The 15,736-nt window shown below is 41.5% G+C and overlaps 1 protein-coding gene across 1 annotated transcript in view; it reads left to right on the top strand.

Annotated features, from left to right (window-relative positions):
- The window catches only part of rnf123 (ring finger protein 123), a 123,157-nt gene that overhangs the window by 106,054 nt on the left and 1,367 nt on the right, over window positions 1-15,736 (top strand). Inside the window, exon 40 of the mRNA XM_022742188.1 lies at window positions 13,818-13,903. Within this exon, the coding sequence (XP_022597909.1) occupies window positions 13,818-13,903 (86 nt within the window). The remainder of the gene's footprint in view (window positions 1-13,817; window positions 13,904-15,736) is intronic.

Raw genomic sequence — 15,736 nt, 5'->3', positions numbered from 1 at the left:
GCTGAGCTTTACAGCTGAGAGGTGTGGACTCCATGTTCCACCTGATCAGTTTACTGACATGATTTATTACTTCAAATTTAATTTAAATGTGGTGGTTCAGTTAAGATGCAAACAGTGACACCTCAAACACTTTGCTTACAGCAGTCGGAACCCTTCTGACCTGCCACCTCTTTACGTACGTGATGGCAGTTTAACACGTTGGTCCTCATTTTTACATTTAAAGTCTCAACAACGATTTTATGAGGTCAGACCTCGTAACATTCTGAAACATTATTAAGAACAGCACAGGTCTGAACTGAATTAACCGGAAAGATTAATTTAAAAAGCTGCAACTGAAAATGCAAATTAGGAAAAAACAGGTGGATTGGAAACACACAGTAAGAAAGAGAAAGTGTTTTACCCAGAATGCCTGACAGAAAAACACTCTGGTTTCTTTATGTCATGAAACTTTTACAACTGACCAATGTAAAATCAAATATCTCTCAGGATATGTATTTAGAATCAAATGATAAGTGTAAGTGATAATTAACTGTGCACTTTTTTACCAACTCCAAACAAACCTCCCCATCTTTAAAAACTATTATCATTTATTCCTTTTGGTGTGTCCTTTCAATAGTAAAGTAAAACGTTTGAGAAACATGGATTGATATTTAGGAATCCACCCTTTAAACTTTAAAGATAAATAATTAGATTAAGGAATAATACTTAACATATATAATATAATATGTTTCTGTACACATCACTCAGTTACAAAAGAAGAAAGCATTTGGCTGAAAGCTGCATTTTAAACCACAGAAACATCATGACAGCAGCCAAAACAAAATTAAGTTTTAAACTGTAGGAACTGTATTCCTCTGACTAAATATAGATGCCTCGAAAAGTTTTTAACCCCAAAACTTAAGATACTGGCAATGAGATATGTCTTCTTTCTTTTTTTTTTTTTTTACCACACAACTTTTCCAGCTTTCGACTTTTTCCTCTTAATAGAAATGAAAATTACTTTTGATCTCTAGTTGTGTCAAAGTCTTTGTAAAGGAAAAAACTCAACTGTGCCAGATATTGAAAAAACTACAGCTTCAAGTGTCAGCGCAACTCAGTCTGAATGAGAGGCAGTGTGAAGTGAGTGTCTGTTATTAAGTCCAGCATCTTCTATCAAAGGAGGTTCATTTAAATTGGTTGTCAAATCCAGGTATTAACATTATAGTGTGACATCTCTTGCTTACACCAGCGCTGCTGCTGCTGTCAGCGCTAACAGACCCATCACCCTGACTTCCTGTTTACACTCACAACCGACATGTCTGAGACACGTCTCGCTGTTAATCTGCGCGAGCAGGACGACTGACCCTGACTATTAAAAAGTAACAAAGAAACGCAGAGGGAGGACAGAAGTCCGCGTTCACCCAAATGCTTTCATGTTCAGGATTACAGGAATTAATTTTTTGCCCTTTTTCACTCTTCTTTTCTTCTCTATCTTTTCTTCACACATCAGTTGTTTTGACCTTTTCCACCCAAAGACACTGTGTGTTCCTTTCTGCACAATGTGACACTGCTACAGACAGTTCACTGATTGCGGGTTTAAAATGATAAAACTGGACACGTGGGATGACAAAAGAACACATTGGAACCAAATGTACGATCACGGCGGCTTCATTTGTGTCCTGCAGACACTTTGCTGTTTGTCTCCTTCTTTCTTCCTATTAAAAATATGGATATCAGCTTTAATGAAGCTGCCAAATCAGCCTCTCTCTGCAGACGTCCACATGGCCAAACACGACGTCCAAATATTCCCGACCGTAAACCAGACTGTGAAGCATAATATACAAGCGCATACAACAATGTTCCCCCCAGGAGCTCAATAGAATCTTATTATTTACGTTGAACAATGAGCGGTCCAGACTCAAAAATATCCACTGCCCACCACAGCGAGCCGGACGAGGGGGCTGACGTTCCAAACTTTAAAATAAATCTTCAAAATTTAAATGAAAATGATAACTTTTGGTTCCTTCTTGTTAAGGCCTTTGATTAATTGGTTTAACCCCGAGGCTGCGGTGTCCCGGCGCGCTTTAGAAGAGACAACCAGGATGTCATTCACGCCAACATTTCTATCAAATAATTTCAGCTGCGGTTCGGCCCATCTTACACATGTAATTCACACTTGGCCAAAGTACGTTCTCTTTGATGCCCATGGCATTTCAACTCCTGAGACTCAACAACAACCATCTACATTTAGGAGGGAGGCTTTTTAGTTTTTCCCAGTGGGCGAAAAATGTGTTCACACCTTTAGAGATCTTTACAAGGACACTGTTCTCTGATCATTCCCTACTTGAGTCCGCTTAAAAGGCCCTTAGACGTCCCAGAACTGAGACCTGATCTTGACTGGGGCTTGGTCTGGGCTTATATTCTGCAGGCCTCTGATCACCAACAAATGCACCTGAAACACGCTCACAGGACTTACCTTGCGCCCAGAGGGCGGCACTTGATGGGTTTCTCAGCTGATGCCCGATGTACCCAGTGTTACCCGGGGGCTCTTGGTACATTCCTCGATATACTCTCTGAGTTTCTGCCTGTTGCTCGTTTTTGGAACGGGGTCTCTTCTCCTCTCAGTTGTCAGATACATTATCCTTGACTACTCCAGTATCTGTAACTGCCTTACTCCTGAATGATTTATCTCGGCTGTCGGCTCCTGCGTGCCACAGAAGACTCATTCTTGCTGGCCTTACTTCCAGGGTGACATTACCCCGACAATCTCTCTGAGCAACTGGGTTCTCATGTTTTTGATGTAATTTACTTGGAGTTCTCCCCTGGTCGCGTGACCTGAGTTAAGAGTCCAGTATTGTTTTGTGGGAGTCGGCAGCTGAAAAACTGAAGGAGGGGCTCCAGCCATCTTACCCAGTCATGTTCAGTTCGCAGATTTTTCTCAGTCATTTTTGGCTCTTAATTAGCATGTGGCTTTTAAATAAATAAAATGTTTGGTCAAAAAATATGCACAGCAGCAGCTCCTGGGTACTTATGAATTGCTTGGACTTTCGGTTATTATTATTATTTTTTTTTTTATCATACAGGGTCTGGGTCAAAAATTTTCTTAGGACTGAAGCTAAAGAGTGTTTTTGTTTGGTTTATAAAATGTCAGAAAATAGTGAAAATGCTCATAACAATGTGCAAAAAGCTCCCGTCTTCATATTGCTTGTTTCTTGTCTGGTCAACAGTCCAAAATCCAAAGATATTTAATTCACAATAACATTAAGCAAAGAAATGAAGCACTAACTTGTATTTGAGAAAATGGAGGTAGGGATTGTTTGGTATTTTTGTAAGAGAAGATGACTGAATGAGTTATCAGAGTGTTGTTGAATCATTTTCTGTAGATTCAAAGTTGTTTTGGCTCCAAGTAAATGAACCAACTTCGCTGCATTCAGCAGAGAGCAGACACAAACTGCTCCAGTCCTTTGTCTTCATCACAGTTAGTTTTGTAGTTTTGAGACAAGTAAAAGTTTGTAAAAAATTGTGTTTGTCTAGCTAAAAAAAAGTGCAGTGATTTGACAGAAAAGGAATAAATTTATAAAGAAATTTAATGAGATATTTTGATTTATACATGTTGTAAAATTGTTTCAATATTTAAGCGTGTAATTTAAAAATGGTCAAATACAGCAATTTCCAGAGTCGTGCTTTTAAGTGCTGCAGCAAGAAACCTGCTTCCTGGTTAGTTGGTCTCATTTGTCACTTTCCTGTCTGTAATATTTTTCTTTTACAACTCTGAGCTCCATCTGGTTTCTGCTCAGTCAGCGGCTCTGACTCTGCAGCTGCAGCCGGACACTCAGCAGGGTTTAGGAGAATATACAGTCAGACTGTTACAGTGCAGACGCTTTAAACCTTCCTGACTCCTGTCTCAACCTCTGTAGCACACAACTCTGAACACCCACAAAACAAAACATAATGACACATACAACTCTGAAACTGAAGCGTCAACAGATTACATTCACTTTGTTTCTGTCTGCTCAGGTGATTTGGCAGGTTTTTGTGGCTTATTCGCTGAGGCAAACACAAAAGTTGATTTTTTTTTTCCCCCAATAATCAATCACAGCTGATTGTAGAATATGTGAAATTGCTTCTCAGTTAAATACCTGCAGCCATCAGCAGCAAATAAAGTTTCTTTTCTGTCACAGTAAAATGTGTCTCTTTGGGTTTTGGACTGTTGTTTGGACTAAACACGTTTGAAGACGTCACCTTGAAAACTTGTGAGGGACGTGTTTTGTAGACTGATAAAAAAGAAAAGAAAAGAACTGACTGATTAATAGAGACGATAGTTACAGCTCTCTTTCTGTTGTTCTGCCTCTCATGATTCCTCCTTTAAACCACCCCCTCCCTTCCCATCATGATAATCCCCCATCATCTGTCCCTCTCTGTGTTTCTCCTTCACCCATGCTGTTGATATTTGCCCTTCTCTCCTTCACAAGCCGCCACACTTCTTTATTTTTGGCATCCTTCGACTCACCCGAGACCAGACACATTTTCCTCTCCTCCCTGTTATCTCAGGGTTCAGATGATCACTGGCTCCCTGAGCTCCTCCACCAATCACATCGCCCTTATCCTCCTCTGGACCCCGCCTGTTCTCAGACCGTCTGCTGTCAGGACTCTCGCACACATGCGGCCTGCAGGGCGAGCACACACACACACATTCACTTTAATACTGACCTCTCTTGCTATGTTTTCCCTGCATGGGACAGATTGCGTTGTGATATTTGTTTTCTTCCTGCCCTCGACAGTCTCTCTGAATCAGCTGACACTGTATGTCATGGCAGGTCATGTCTGTATTTGGGTTTTGGACTGTTGTCATGTCTAACCCCAGCCGAGGTCACGAGACCTCCTGGGTGTGATGGTTGATGACCAGCTCTCCTTCTCTGACCATGTTGCATCCGTCACCGGGTCGTGCTGCTCTGCACTGTACAACATCAGAAAAAAAATCACGGCTTACCTGACTCAGCACGTCACCCAGCTCCTGGTCATGGCCGCGGTTATCTCTCGCCTCGACCGCTGCAGTGCCCTTCTGGCGTGCCTCTCTTCACGCACAGTGTAAACCTTACAGATGGTCCAGAATGTGGCAGCCCATCTGGTCTTCGATCCGCCTTTAAAGAGACATATCACGCCACGACCCATCGACCCACACTGGCTGCCGATGGTCGCCAAAATCAAATTCCAGTCACTTCTCGGCCACTGTGTTCCTCCAAGGAATGTCGTCTGGCATCTCCGTCCTTACACACAAGGCAATCCTATGCACTTTGACTGCACTTCTTTACCTGATCTCCTTACTCACTTATTGAATAGATGTAATGCTTAGCACGTACACGGAGGTTTCCTACTGCACTGACGCTCTAGTGATGTCCCTCACCTGTAAGTGTCTTTGGATAAAAGCATCTGCCAAATGAGTAAATGTAATGTAATGTATTTGACTGTGATGAGAACGATGAGAACGTTGCTGCCGAAGTTGGTGCTTGCACAAGAGCTGAAATTTAAAGTCTCCACTGTTTCTACAGTATCTGAAGGATATAGGCAACTTTAAAATGTATCTGACAACAGAGACAATTCAAAGTGCTTTACATGAGGCACAGAAATACATTAAAACAATATTTCAACTCTTTGTAAAGACAAAAGTAAAATAAATTAAAATATAATAATATATAATAATAATAATATAACAAATTTTAAATAGATAAAATTAAATAAAATACATATAGACAAAAAAAACAAAAACCAGACACCCTTACCTACGGCTGTCTGTCTATCATCATTCATCCTCTCAGGAGGAGACAGATCTCAACATCTGTCTACATCTTTTCACTTCCCATCATCACCTTCAGACTCTCCTGTTCAACACTAATGTAGGGTAGTATACACACACACACACACACACACACACACATGAACACACACACACACATACATGTTTGGAATTTAGAAGTTCCAGCAGGTTCCCAGACTCACACAAAGGTCAATTATCATGAGTTGACATGGCTGGTCCTGCAGCAACATATTACACACACACACACACACAATGTGAGGAGTCCGACAGTCTGCAGGTTCATTGTGTTTTATGAAGAAACCAGTTTAAAGGTTAATGAGGCTTCAAAGCTTTGGAGAACCTCAGGCTGAATATTTCAGCTGTGAACTGGAGGAAGTTTGATCATTTTAAAGACACAGATGTGAGGACAAGGAGGAAGGAAGGAAGGAAGGAAGGAAGGAAGGAAGGAAGGAAGGAAGGAAGGAAGGAAGGATGGATGGATGGATGGACACAAGGCACGGTAGTTTAAAGTTTCTGTCTCCTCAGTTTGGACAGAAACCTGATCGTTCCCTGAAGAGTCCGTGACACTGACACAGGAAGGACAAACGGTAACAGGAGAGGACAGACGGACAGAGACACAGTTTAGTTTTTAACAAGGCGAAGGGGATGTTTACTCAGCCTGTTGCAAACTACCGTCACTTTAGTGGACATGTGGACACCAAAACAAAGACAAGGTATAAACAAAGGTGTTTAATTGATATGACACGTACTGTGTTACGTTGTATTATGCTGCAGTTGTTTTGAGTCAGAAAGAAGGACGCGTAAATGTGCTTGTGCGTATGAATACGGTAGTGGAGCTGTTAAGAAAATGTAGTTCCAAAGGAAAGGGCTGTGTGACGGCAAGATTAAGCAGTGAAAATATTCAAAATGAAGCGAACACTTAAACTGATACTGGCTTTTTTTTTTTTCTTTTTTTTTTTTTGGTGGCATTTCTCAAAGTAGCTAAAATATGTTTTTGCAGCTGCACATCGCTCAGCTTCTGTGCTGGTCCTTCGGCTGCTTCTCTAAACTGACAACGTGCTAATCTGAATCTGCTGCAGGTAACACACTGACTATAGATAAGTACCTCACACAGCCTCTCGTCAAATAACCCCAACTGTCACTTTAAGTGTTACCAACTGCTTTATTTTTATTTTTTATTTTTTTCTCATAAGTTGAATTTCCTGCTGCAGTGTTCACTGTGATGATAAATCAGGGCCACACAGATATTTTTTATGCATCTTACTCATACCTACACATTTTTATAAATGTGCAATAACAGCTAGAGTTTGCACTGGCCCCGTAAACACTGATATTAATCTGATGTGGTGGAGGAAGGAGAGATGCGACGCTGCAGAAACATTTTCACAGATTTTTTTCTCCTAGAAGGAAATTGAAAACCAAAAAAGAGAAAATTAAAAAACAAAACAAAACGTCAAAACAGACGTTGGCTGACATTTCTGTTTTTCACATTAATTACTCATGGACAGATTATGAAAAAAGCCCCCCACCCTCCTACACAGGAGCCCAAACTGAAAGACACAAAAGGACTACAAACAACATGTCTTCTCTTGTGGTCATTGTTTCTTTGAGATTATTTTGTGTCTCTTTGTGGTTGGTTTGAGGTTCAGTGATCCATCCACGCATATACTGTGTCCATCTGACGACGGTACTGGAGGGAAACACTTGTCCTCTGTCTGCAGTGTGTGTGTGTGTGTGTGTGTGTGTGTGTGTGTGTGTGTGTGTGTGATGAGATAGCCCTCAGCAGTGAACAGCAGTTCCACAAACTTTCATCTCCACTGGCCATAAAATCAGATCTTTGTTGTCCTCTCTTTTTCTTTATTTCCACCATCTGTCTCTCACTCTCTTGCTTCCTCTTCATCCTTCACTCTCTCTTCTTCTCTTCCTCTCACTTCCTCTCCCCCTTTGAACTCTGTCTGACTAAGAGGACTGAGCACAGTGGCAATGTTCAGATATAAGGCTTACAATCATGAGCTTGTATTTGACAGCAGGATTTTGGAGCAACTGAAGCTCTGTTACACTTTGATTCTTACATATTCCTGCAAGGTGCTCTAGATACAGTCTAATAGATATAATGGTTTATTCAGGCCATTACTGACAGTACAGTCGGTTGCTCCTTTAAATTTTAAAAAATGCTTCTCCTCAAAGATGGGGCTTTAGGTCTGTACTACTGCACACACTTATATTAAATGTGAATGTGGTATCATGTGCTGATTTAAAGGTGAAAAAAATTTATCAATTGGTCATTTCTATTGTGTTTCCTACTGTGGGGCAGGATAAATAAAATCAATCTAAATAATCATTGTTCAGACTCAAAATGGAAACGGTTGAAAGGACAAAACCTGTGGATGAAGTGAAGTCTTTATCTCTTTATTCAAACGAAACTGCCGACTGACATCTGGTGTTTCACTGCCGACATTTCCTCTTTGAACCTGGGCTCCCAGCAAAGTTTGACTTTAATTTCCTGTGAATAAGTGAAGCTTGTTGTCCCCAGTTTTGTGATGTTGTTTGTAGCAGCTAGTTGTTCAGAAACCGGACCTCTGCAGACTCTAAAGGGGATTTAGTTGGGACAGTAATTGAGGCTCATTCTTGCCAGAGTTACAGATTGCACTTGATCGTGTTTGGGAGGGGATAGAGAAAAACAATCCTGTGCAGCACTTCACAAATCTGAGCTGTGTTTAAACATCTCTTCACACACCTGGAGGTTTGCTGAGAGACGTCTGATGAAACCAAAATGAAACGGCTGTGTCACAAAGTGCTGTCTGGGAGAAAGTTCAGAGCTCAGACTTCAAAGTGAGACTGTGAGAACAACATGAACCACAGAAGCGGCCAGATACAGGCAGGACACCTGTTTTAATGAGCCACAGACACGACTGCTGATTCACGATCCAACTGTCGAGTCGCATCACAAGAACATCCTCAGATCCAGATGTGCAGACCCTCTTTAGATGTGGCTTTAATTGGGCAAAATGGGCAAAGTGGTTTGTGCCAAGCAAACACCTGTCACTCAAAGTGGCCACGCCCTCAACTATGTATAACTTTAAGCCTTACTAATATTTAAACGAGTGAGTTATATAAAAATTCACTTCTGTACAGTTGTCATGAAGCAGGACATTAGCTTTAGAGACCAAAACAGTTTTTTGTACCAGGCTGTCATCATGTTTACTTCTGCTGTAAAGTCGGGCATTTTAACATGGGAGTCAATGGGGATTGACTCACTGCTGGAGCCAGCCTCAGGTGGCCATTTGAGGAACTGCAGCTTTGGACACTTCCTATGTTGGCTCCACTTTTCAGCCATGGAGTTTTGCCACTTACGTGTAACCGCTGCCGTTAACCTGGATTTCTGTTGATTTTATCAGACAATGTCACAACCATGAAATACAGATGTTATCAGCCTCACCAGATGTTGCTGTGATGCTGTTTATTGTTGTTTATTTAATTGTTAAACTGAAAAAGAGTTCGAAGGAGAGATTTACCTGTTTCCATGTTGTCCAGGTGTGGACAGACCTGTCAACAGGAACTTTTTTATATCGAAGAATTAAAGTGTTGAAAACGAAGCTTTAAAAGCACAAGCTAGAAAAGAAAAATACAATGTCCACCACATGTACTCGTCAGACATGTCGATGTTAAACACAAGCTGTCAGAGTCCCGGGAGAATAGAGAGAATATGATGGAGGAGAAGTCACAGATTAGTTTGTAGATTGGAGTTGATTTTGGAAAACAAAGATGGCATTGACTCCGACAGAAGATAATTTCTTCATGAATAGTCTCAAGTGCTGCAGGACAAGATGTTCTGGTTCAGACTGACAGCTGGAAAACATGACGCCTCTGTGAAATGAGGGAGCTGAAGAAAAACTAAAAGCAGAGGGAATAAAGATCGACTTAAGTGAACACGGTGTCAAAGGTTCAGCTGTTCAGAGACAATCAGCAGAGCGGAGAGGAGAGAAGATAAGCAGAATGAGGCAAAGAAGATTGATTTTTCTTTTTTTGAATGGAGGGGATTAACGGAGGCGAGGCGAGACGGGAAACAGAAGAGAAATGAGAATTGATGAGGGAACGGAGCGAGGGTCAAAGGTGGAGGAGCAAAGGGTGCAGCTAATGACATGACAGGAAGACAATGGAGCGGAGGGAACAGGACAAGGAGGCAGGAGAATAAGACATCTACCGTAAGACGTCTGCATCTTCAAACTGTTTTCATGTGTAAACAGTCTGCGTCCACACCGACTCCCCAGCTGGTTTTAACAGAGAGCTCTGTCCACAGTCAAACACCTGGACAACATGAACTCAGGTAAATCTCTCCTTCAAACTCCTTTTCAAGATGAACAACAAAACAGCACCACAGCAACATCTGGTGAGGCTGATAACATCTGTAATTTATCATCAGAGTCCTGCCAGCTGCTCTGCTGTGTGTTCAGATATATTCACACTGCGTTCACATCCTGCATTGTTGCCAACTTTGCAGGTTAGGGTCAGATTTACCCTTGAGCGAATTTTTTTCACTCTCAAAAAAAATAAATAAATAAATAAATCACCTAGCGACAAACACCTTGGATAAAGGTGCAGGTCTCCGTAGAAGAGAGTCGGCAGTGGCAGATCCAGGTGTTGATGGGTTAACAGCTGCACGCTGTGTGGAAACACAAGACGGGAGGACAGAAAGAGGGGCGGAGTCTGAGGACGAAAAGTAAAAGTGTGAGATGCGTTAATAATCAATAATGACAAAGTGAAAACATGTTTTTAGAAACTTTTGCAAATTTATAAAAATCAAAAACTTAAATCTCTCATTTGCAGAAATATTCAGACCCTTAATTCAGTTCTTGGTAGAAGCCGGTTTAGCAGCAGCTACAGCTTCCAGTCTTCTTGGGTAAGTCTCTATAAACTTTGCACACCTGGATTTGGGCAGTTTATCCCATTATTCCTGGCAAATCTTCTGAAGCTCCGTCAGATTGGATGAGAAGCAGCTGAACTTTCGTCCTCAAGTCTCTCCACAGATGTTCTATGGCGTTTAAGTCTGGGCTTTGGCTGGACCACAGACTTGTCCTGAAGCCACTCCAGTGTTGTCTCGCCTGCTTCAGGTCATTGTTGTGCTGGAAGGTGAAATCGTTGCCTCGGTCTTAGGCTTTCTTCGAGGACCTCTCTGTATCTGGCTGCATTCATCCTTTCCGCAATTTCCGCAAGCCCCCCTATAGCATGACGCTGCGCCCGCCATGCTTCACTGTAGGGATGGTTTGGAGCTCTGCTCAAAGTTCAGCCTCTGTCTCATCAGACCAGAGAGTCTTTAAATGCTCTTTGACAAACTCCAGCAAGCTGTCATGTGCCTTTTACTTAAGTGGCTTCTGTCCAGCCGCTCTACCGTAAAGGCCTGATTGATGGAGCCCTGCTGAGATGGCCGTGCTTCCAGCAGCTTCTCCATATAGTTGATTAATCGTTTCAGTCATTTTTTGGAAGAAAAACTGCAAGCGTTATCTTTATTCTTTTATTATATTTTCTGTTACACTTACATTTACATTTTTCTGTTGGGGTTTTAACAGTTTCCTCACACTGTGGTTATAATTTATTTTGACTTGAAGCTAATATTCAAGCTTTTAGGGCTAATTCAGGTACTTCATAGTGCACAGTATATGTCTGGTTAGGTGAATGCTGACTCAATCAAACAAGCATTTAGTTAGACTTGTATGTTTTGGTATGCCTGTATTATTATGCCCATATCTGTGGCGTTATAAAGCCCATAGGCATCGGTGCAGCTCAGGAGGTAGAGCAGGTCGTCCATTAATCAGAAGGTCAGTGGTTCGATCCCAGGCTCCTGTCCAGTCTGCGTGTCAAAGTGTCCTTGGGCAAGATACTGAAGCTCAAATCGCCCCTGATGGCCGTTCCATCAGTGTATGAGTGTGTGAATAAGCACTTTAAATGGTCTCTAAGACTAGAAAAGTGCTATATAAGTGCAGTCCAGCTCCATCACGGCTGCTGGAGACACTCCGCTGCTGGTTTAGTTGGTTTATTGATGTCCAGCGGTCCGTGACCGCAGCATCTCACTGTGGCTGTTTTTCCTCGCTGGGTTTTATTTTTACCAACAGCAGCTTGTGTCTCTGAAGCCTGACATTCACTGAATGTAGATACACACCTGTATTTGTTGGCAAATGACATCAAATTGATCTTGAATGGTTTGTGACAGATTTTGTCTTTAAAGTAGATGCTAATGCTAGCGTTACCTGCCTTGTGTTGACTGCTGCTCATGTCACCATGTGTTGCCGTGTAAACGGTTTGGATGTTGTGGTTGTGGTTGAAAGGATTTACATGGATCGATGTGAAACAACCGTCATACAAAGAGTGTTTCAATAGTGCCTACACTGAACATTTCATATTTCAGGTATTGATAATTCCTTTTATGACAGATATGGTTGAGTTGTGTTGAATTATCTTTGGCCACCTACGATGTGAAGACATTACCTACACTGCACACATGGTTTTGTCTTATTGTTTGTGCACGTGTTGGAGCAGGTTTACCCAAACTGATCAGAGGAGTCAACAAGGCCTGTGTTCATCAGACTCTGTGGTTTTACTGTGATTGTTGTTATTAAAATCCCTTTGGTACTTGAGTCTGAATTGTCTTATCCAGTGTAATGAGCAAGAATAATTTTCATTTTTCATTTTTGTTCAATATTTTATTCAAGAAAGAATGAAAATGAGTTGATACGTTTGTAGTTTAAAGACGACGAGAGGAAAAGTATCTGAAACAAAGACATGGTGAGAGGAGACGTCAGGACCGAGAGAGACGGTTTAAGAAAAAAAGTGGGAGATTGAAGTGTTGACTGGATGAAGTGATGCAGCGAGGGGGAGAGCGGGAAGAACGGTTGTGAAAACATATGAAGTGAACAGACGGGATGAAAAGTGCAGACGAGCAGGAAAAAGGCCGCGAGTGTGAAGAGCGGGTGCGATGGTGATGTTGACATCCTCGGCCGACGTGTTTCCCTCTGCACCTGAGGTGTTAACGCACATCTCCCATGATGCACTGGGGCTAAAGATGCTAGGAGGAAAGTCATTTGTGGTGTTACTCCAGGTTTATGTAGGGTGGAGATATTTATTTATTTATTAATGTGACTGACTGAGGTGGATCCTGAGATGGTTAAAGGGGCAGCTCAACATTTAGTGCCCTCCTCTTCTTCTCCCTCTGTCTGAGGGTCAGATGTTGATGACCGATGACCGATACCTCTCTGTATGAGTAGTAAATACTAGTGAGGTAGATGTTCAGTTTGTAGAAACGACGTGTATGTCAGCAGAACAGTGTCCACAGAGAAACCTCCAGTTATTGTTATTCCAGCCTGGAAGTGTCTTCTGCAGATGGTTCGCCTTGTGTCCGTCTGGTCACAGCATTTAAATCTGTTCCTTTTGTTGTGTTACATACTTGGAGTGGTTTGTTACTGGTTAAGCTTCATTATAATTCTGGTTTAAGTTCTAGTTCCTACTCTGAATTCACAGTGAGAATTACTTTTAAAACAGGAAACATTTTGACCATATACATTCAACACATTATCACCACGTAGATCTGACTGTAAACGGTGGCTGCGCTGTGTTTGATCGTGCGGTGTGTGTGTGTGTGTGTGTCAAAGCGGCGAGGCTGTGCAGGTGGTGTGTTAGGAATCGAGTATGATGCTGAATCTCTGTCAGCTTATATTCAAACAGCAGCAGGCGGTGGTGTTGCTGGGATAAACTTTAATTCATCTTTTCACAAGCACTAACAGACACTACACAACATTTTTTACTTGGATTCAGCCACAGCAAAGACGTGAAGTATGTGTTTATTAGTCTGAAATTTACCAGACGTGATGTTTTGTTCACATCAAGTCAACTCGCTGAAAGCTCTGCGGCTCATAACCGCCTTAAAACGTAGAATCGTCAGTTTTTCATTTTGTTTTTTAGGGGATGTTCAACAGTGATCTTTAGAGGTGAATTTAGTTTAAAATCACCTGTTATCTTTTCTGTCCCGCAGCCAACCAGTGAAGAAGACCTCTGCCCCATCTGCTACGCTCACTCCATCTCTGCCATCTTCAAGCCCTGCTCACACAAGTCCTGCAAGTGAGTCCACACACACACACACACACACACACACAGGAGCTTTCGTCTTTAACACCACACAGATTTCCTCCCCAGAAATCATGAAGAATATGAGGAAAAAGGTTGATGATGAATTCTGTCTCCAGCTCCTCGTTTCTGTTGCTGTGTCAAACCTTTCATCTGTTAGTAATTATCTTACTTCTCGGTAGGGCTCTGTAAATTCCAAGCAGCCGGCTTGATATAATTGGAGATGTCGCCATGATTTGCATTGAGGGAGCTGATAGAATTTTGGTCGCCAAGCAGAATTACTTCAGTTTTATCATTGTTGAGTTTGACAGCATTTTAGAACATCTGGGATTTAATGTCTGAAAAGCATATTTATGAAGGAATATTTATATAGGCCACCTCTCAGGGCCACATATCTCTGATTTACTCGTAGAAATCACACTGAGAGTGAATTTAGGACTAAATATACTCTATACTATTGACGAGTAATATTGACGAGTGTTAGTAAATAAGACAAGGTTGGATTTATTGGGAGACACATTAGAGTCATCCTCTAACCCTGCACCAAGCTAACACGATGGGGACCAGTCGCTCCATCAAACTCCTGATGAGAGCGAATAAGAGACGATGTGACAATATCTGAGCGTTACTGAAGATAATGTAATTAGTATTTTCCTAATTGTAATCCAATTACTGCACGAATGATGAAATGAATGAAGAAGAAGAACAGCAGGTTTACATGTGTAGGTTTTATGTGTCTAAGCGTAATAATAATGTAGATAATAACTAGTTACAAACTTCTATATTCAGAAATATGTCAAAATTAATTATATTTTTTCCTTTTATGCTCAGATACTTGAATAATTTAAAAGTTTTTACACATTTTGAATCAGCAACTGAATAATTCATCACATTATGAAATCTCTCTTATGCCTCAGCTCCTCCACAGCAGGTCAGAGGTCAGGGGCAGCTTCAGAAATGTCTGGTGGGGGGGGGGCAGTGCTTCTCTCAAGGACACTCCTACAGGGGGGCTTCCTGTCGTGGGGGGGGGTGCTGTTGAAGGTCGTCGTCCTTATTCATTAAGCCTCTCAGAAGTCAAACCGAGAGAGGAATGAAGTCGTCTGTGCTGCTGCTGAGTCAGCAGGAAGTAGCATCTACACGACTTCACACGAGTTTAGCTTTAAACGCTGAGCTACAGACGCAGATTTCACAGAACTTTCTTAATCCAATACATTAATAATTAATTAATAAAAGTCTTGTAACAAGAAGTGCATGCTTGTACATAATAATTTTTAAACGACTGGCCAGAGTCATAATCAAGTGCATGATGTATGTGGGCAACAAATAAAATGAACATAATTTGGATGATAATAACAGAATAATTTATTCACTTAAAACTTCAGCACAACTTCTCAACATTTCTATCAACAAACGACCTTGATATTAAAGGTGATTAACGGATAATTGACTAATTATTGATTTCCCCACACTGTAAACGTCTTTAGTTCTTCTGTTAAAACAAATGGTAAAAAAATTATTTTTAGAAAATAACATTTAGAAAAGTAGATTTATTCTACAGGAAAATTAAATGCGAGTCTGGTCTCTGCAGCATGCACACAGACACACGCACGCACACACACACACACACACCGACTGAGTGGCTCAGGCTGCCGTCTTCAGGCTTTGAGTTGACAACGTTTCATTCACGTGAAGGCCTCATCGATTCAAACAGCCGACACACAAGCACAAACTTGCATTACAAACATGCATATAACAGCGCAGAATATATGTGCACATCAACGTCACTGTATATTTGGAACATACATACATAGACATGCACACACACAC

Source organism: Seriola dumerili, unplaced genomic scaffold (genome assembly GCF_002260705.1).
Source record: "Seriola dumerili isolate Sdu_G_001 unplaced genomic scaffold, Sdu_1.0 BDQW01000066.1, whole genome shotgun sequence".
In the NCBI taxonomy this organism is placed as follows: domain Eukaryota; kingdom Metazoa; phylum Chordata; class Actinopteri; order Carangiformes; family Carangidae; genus Seriola; species Seriola dumerili.
This window is presented reverse-complemented; position numbering and strand designations above follow the sequence as displayed.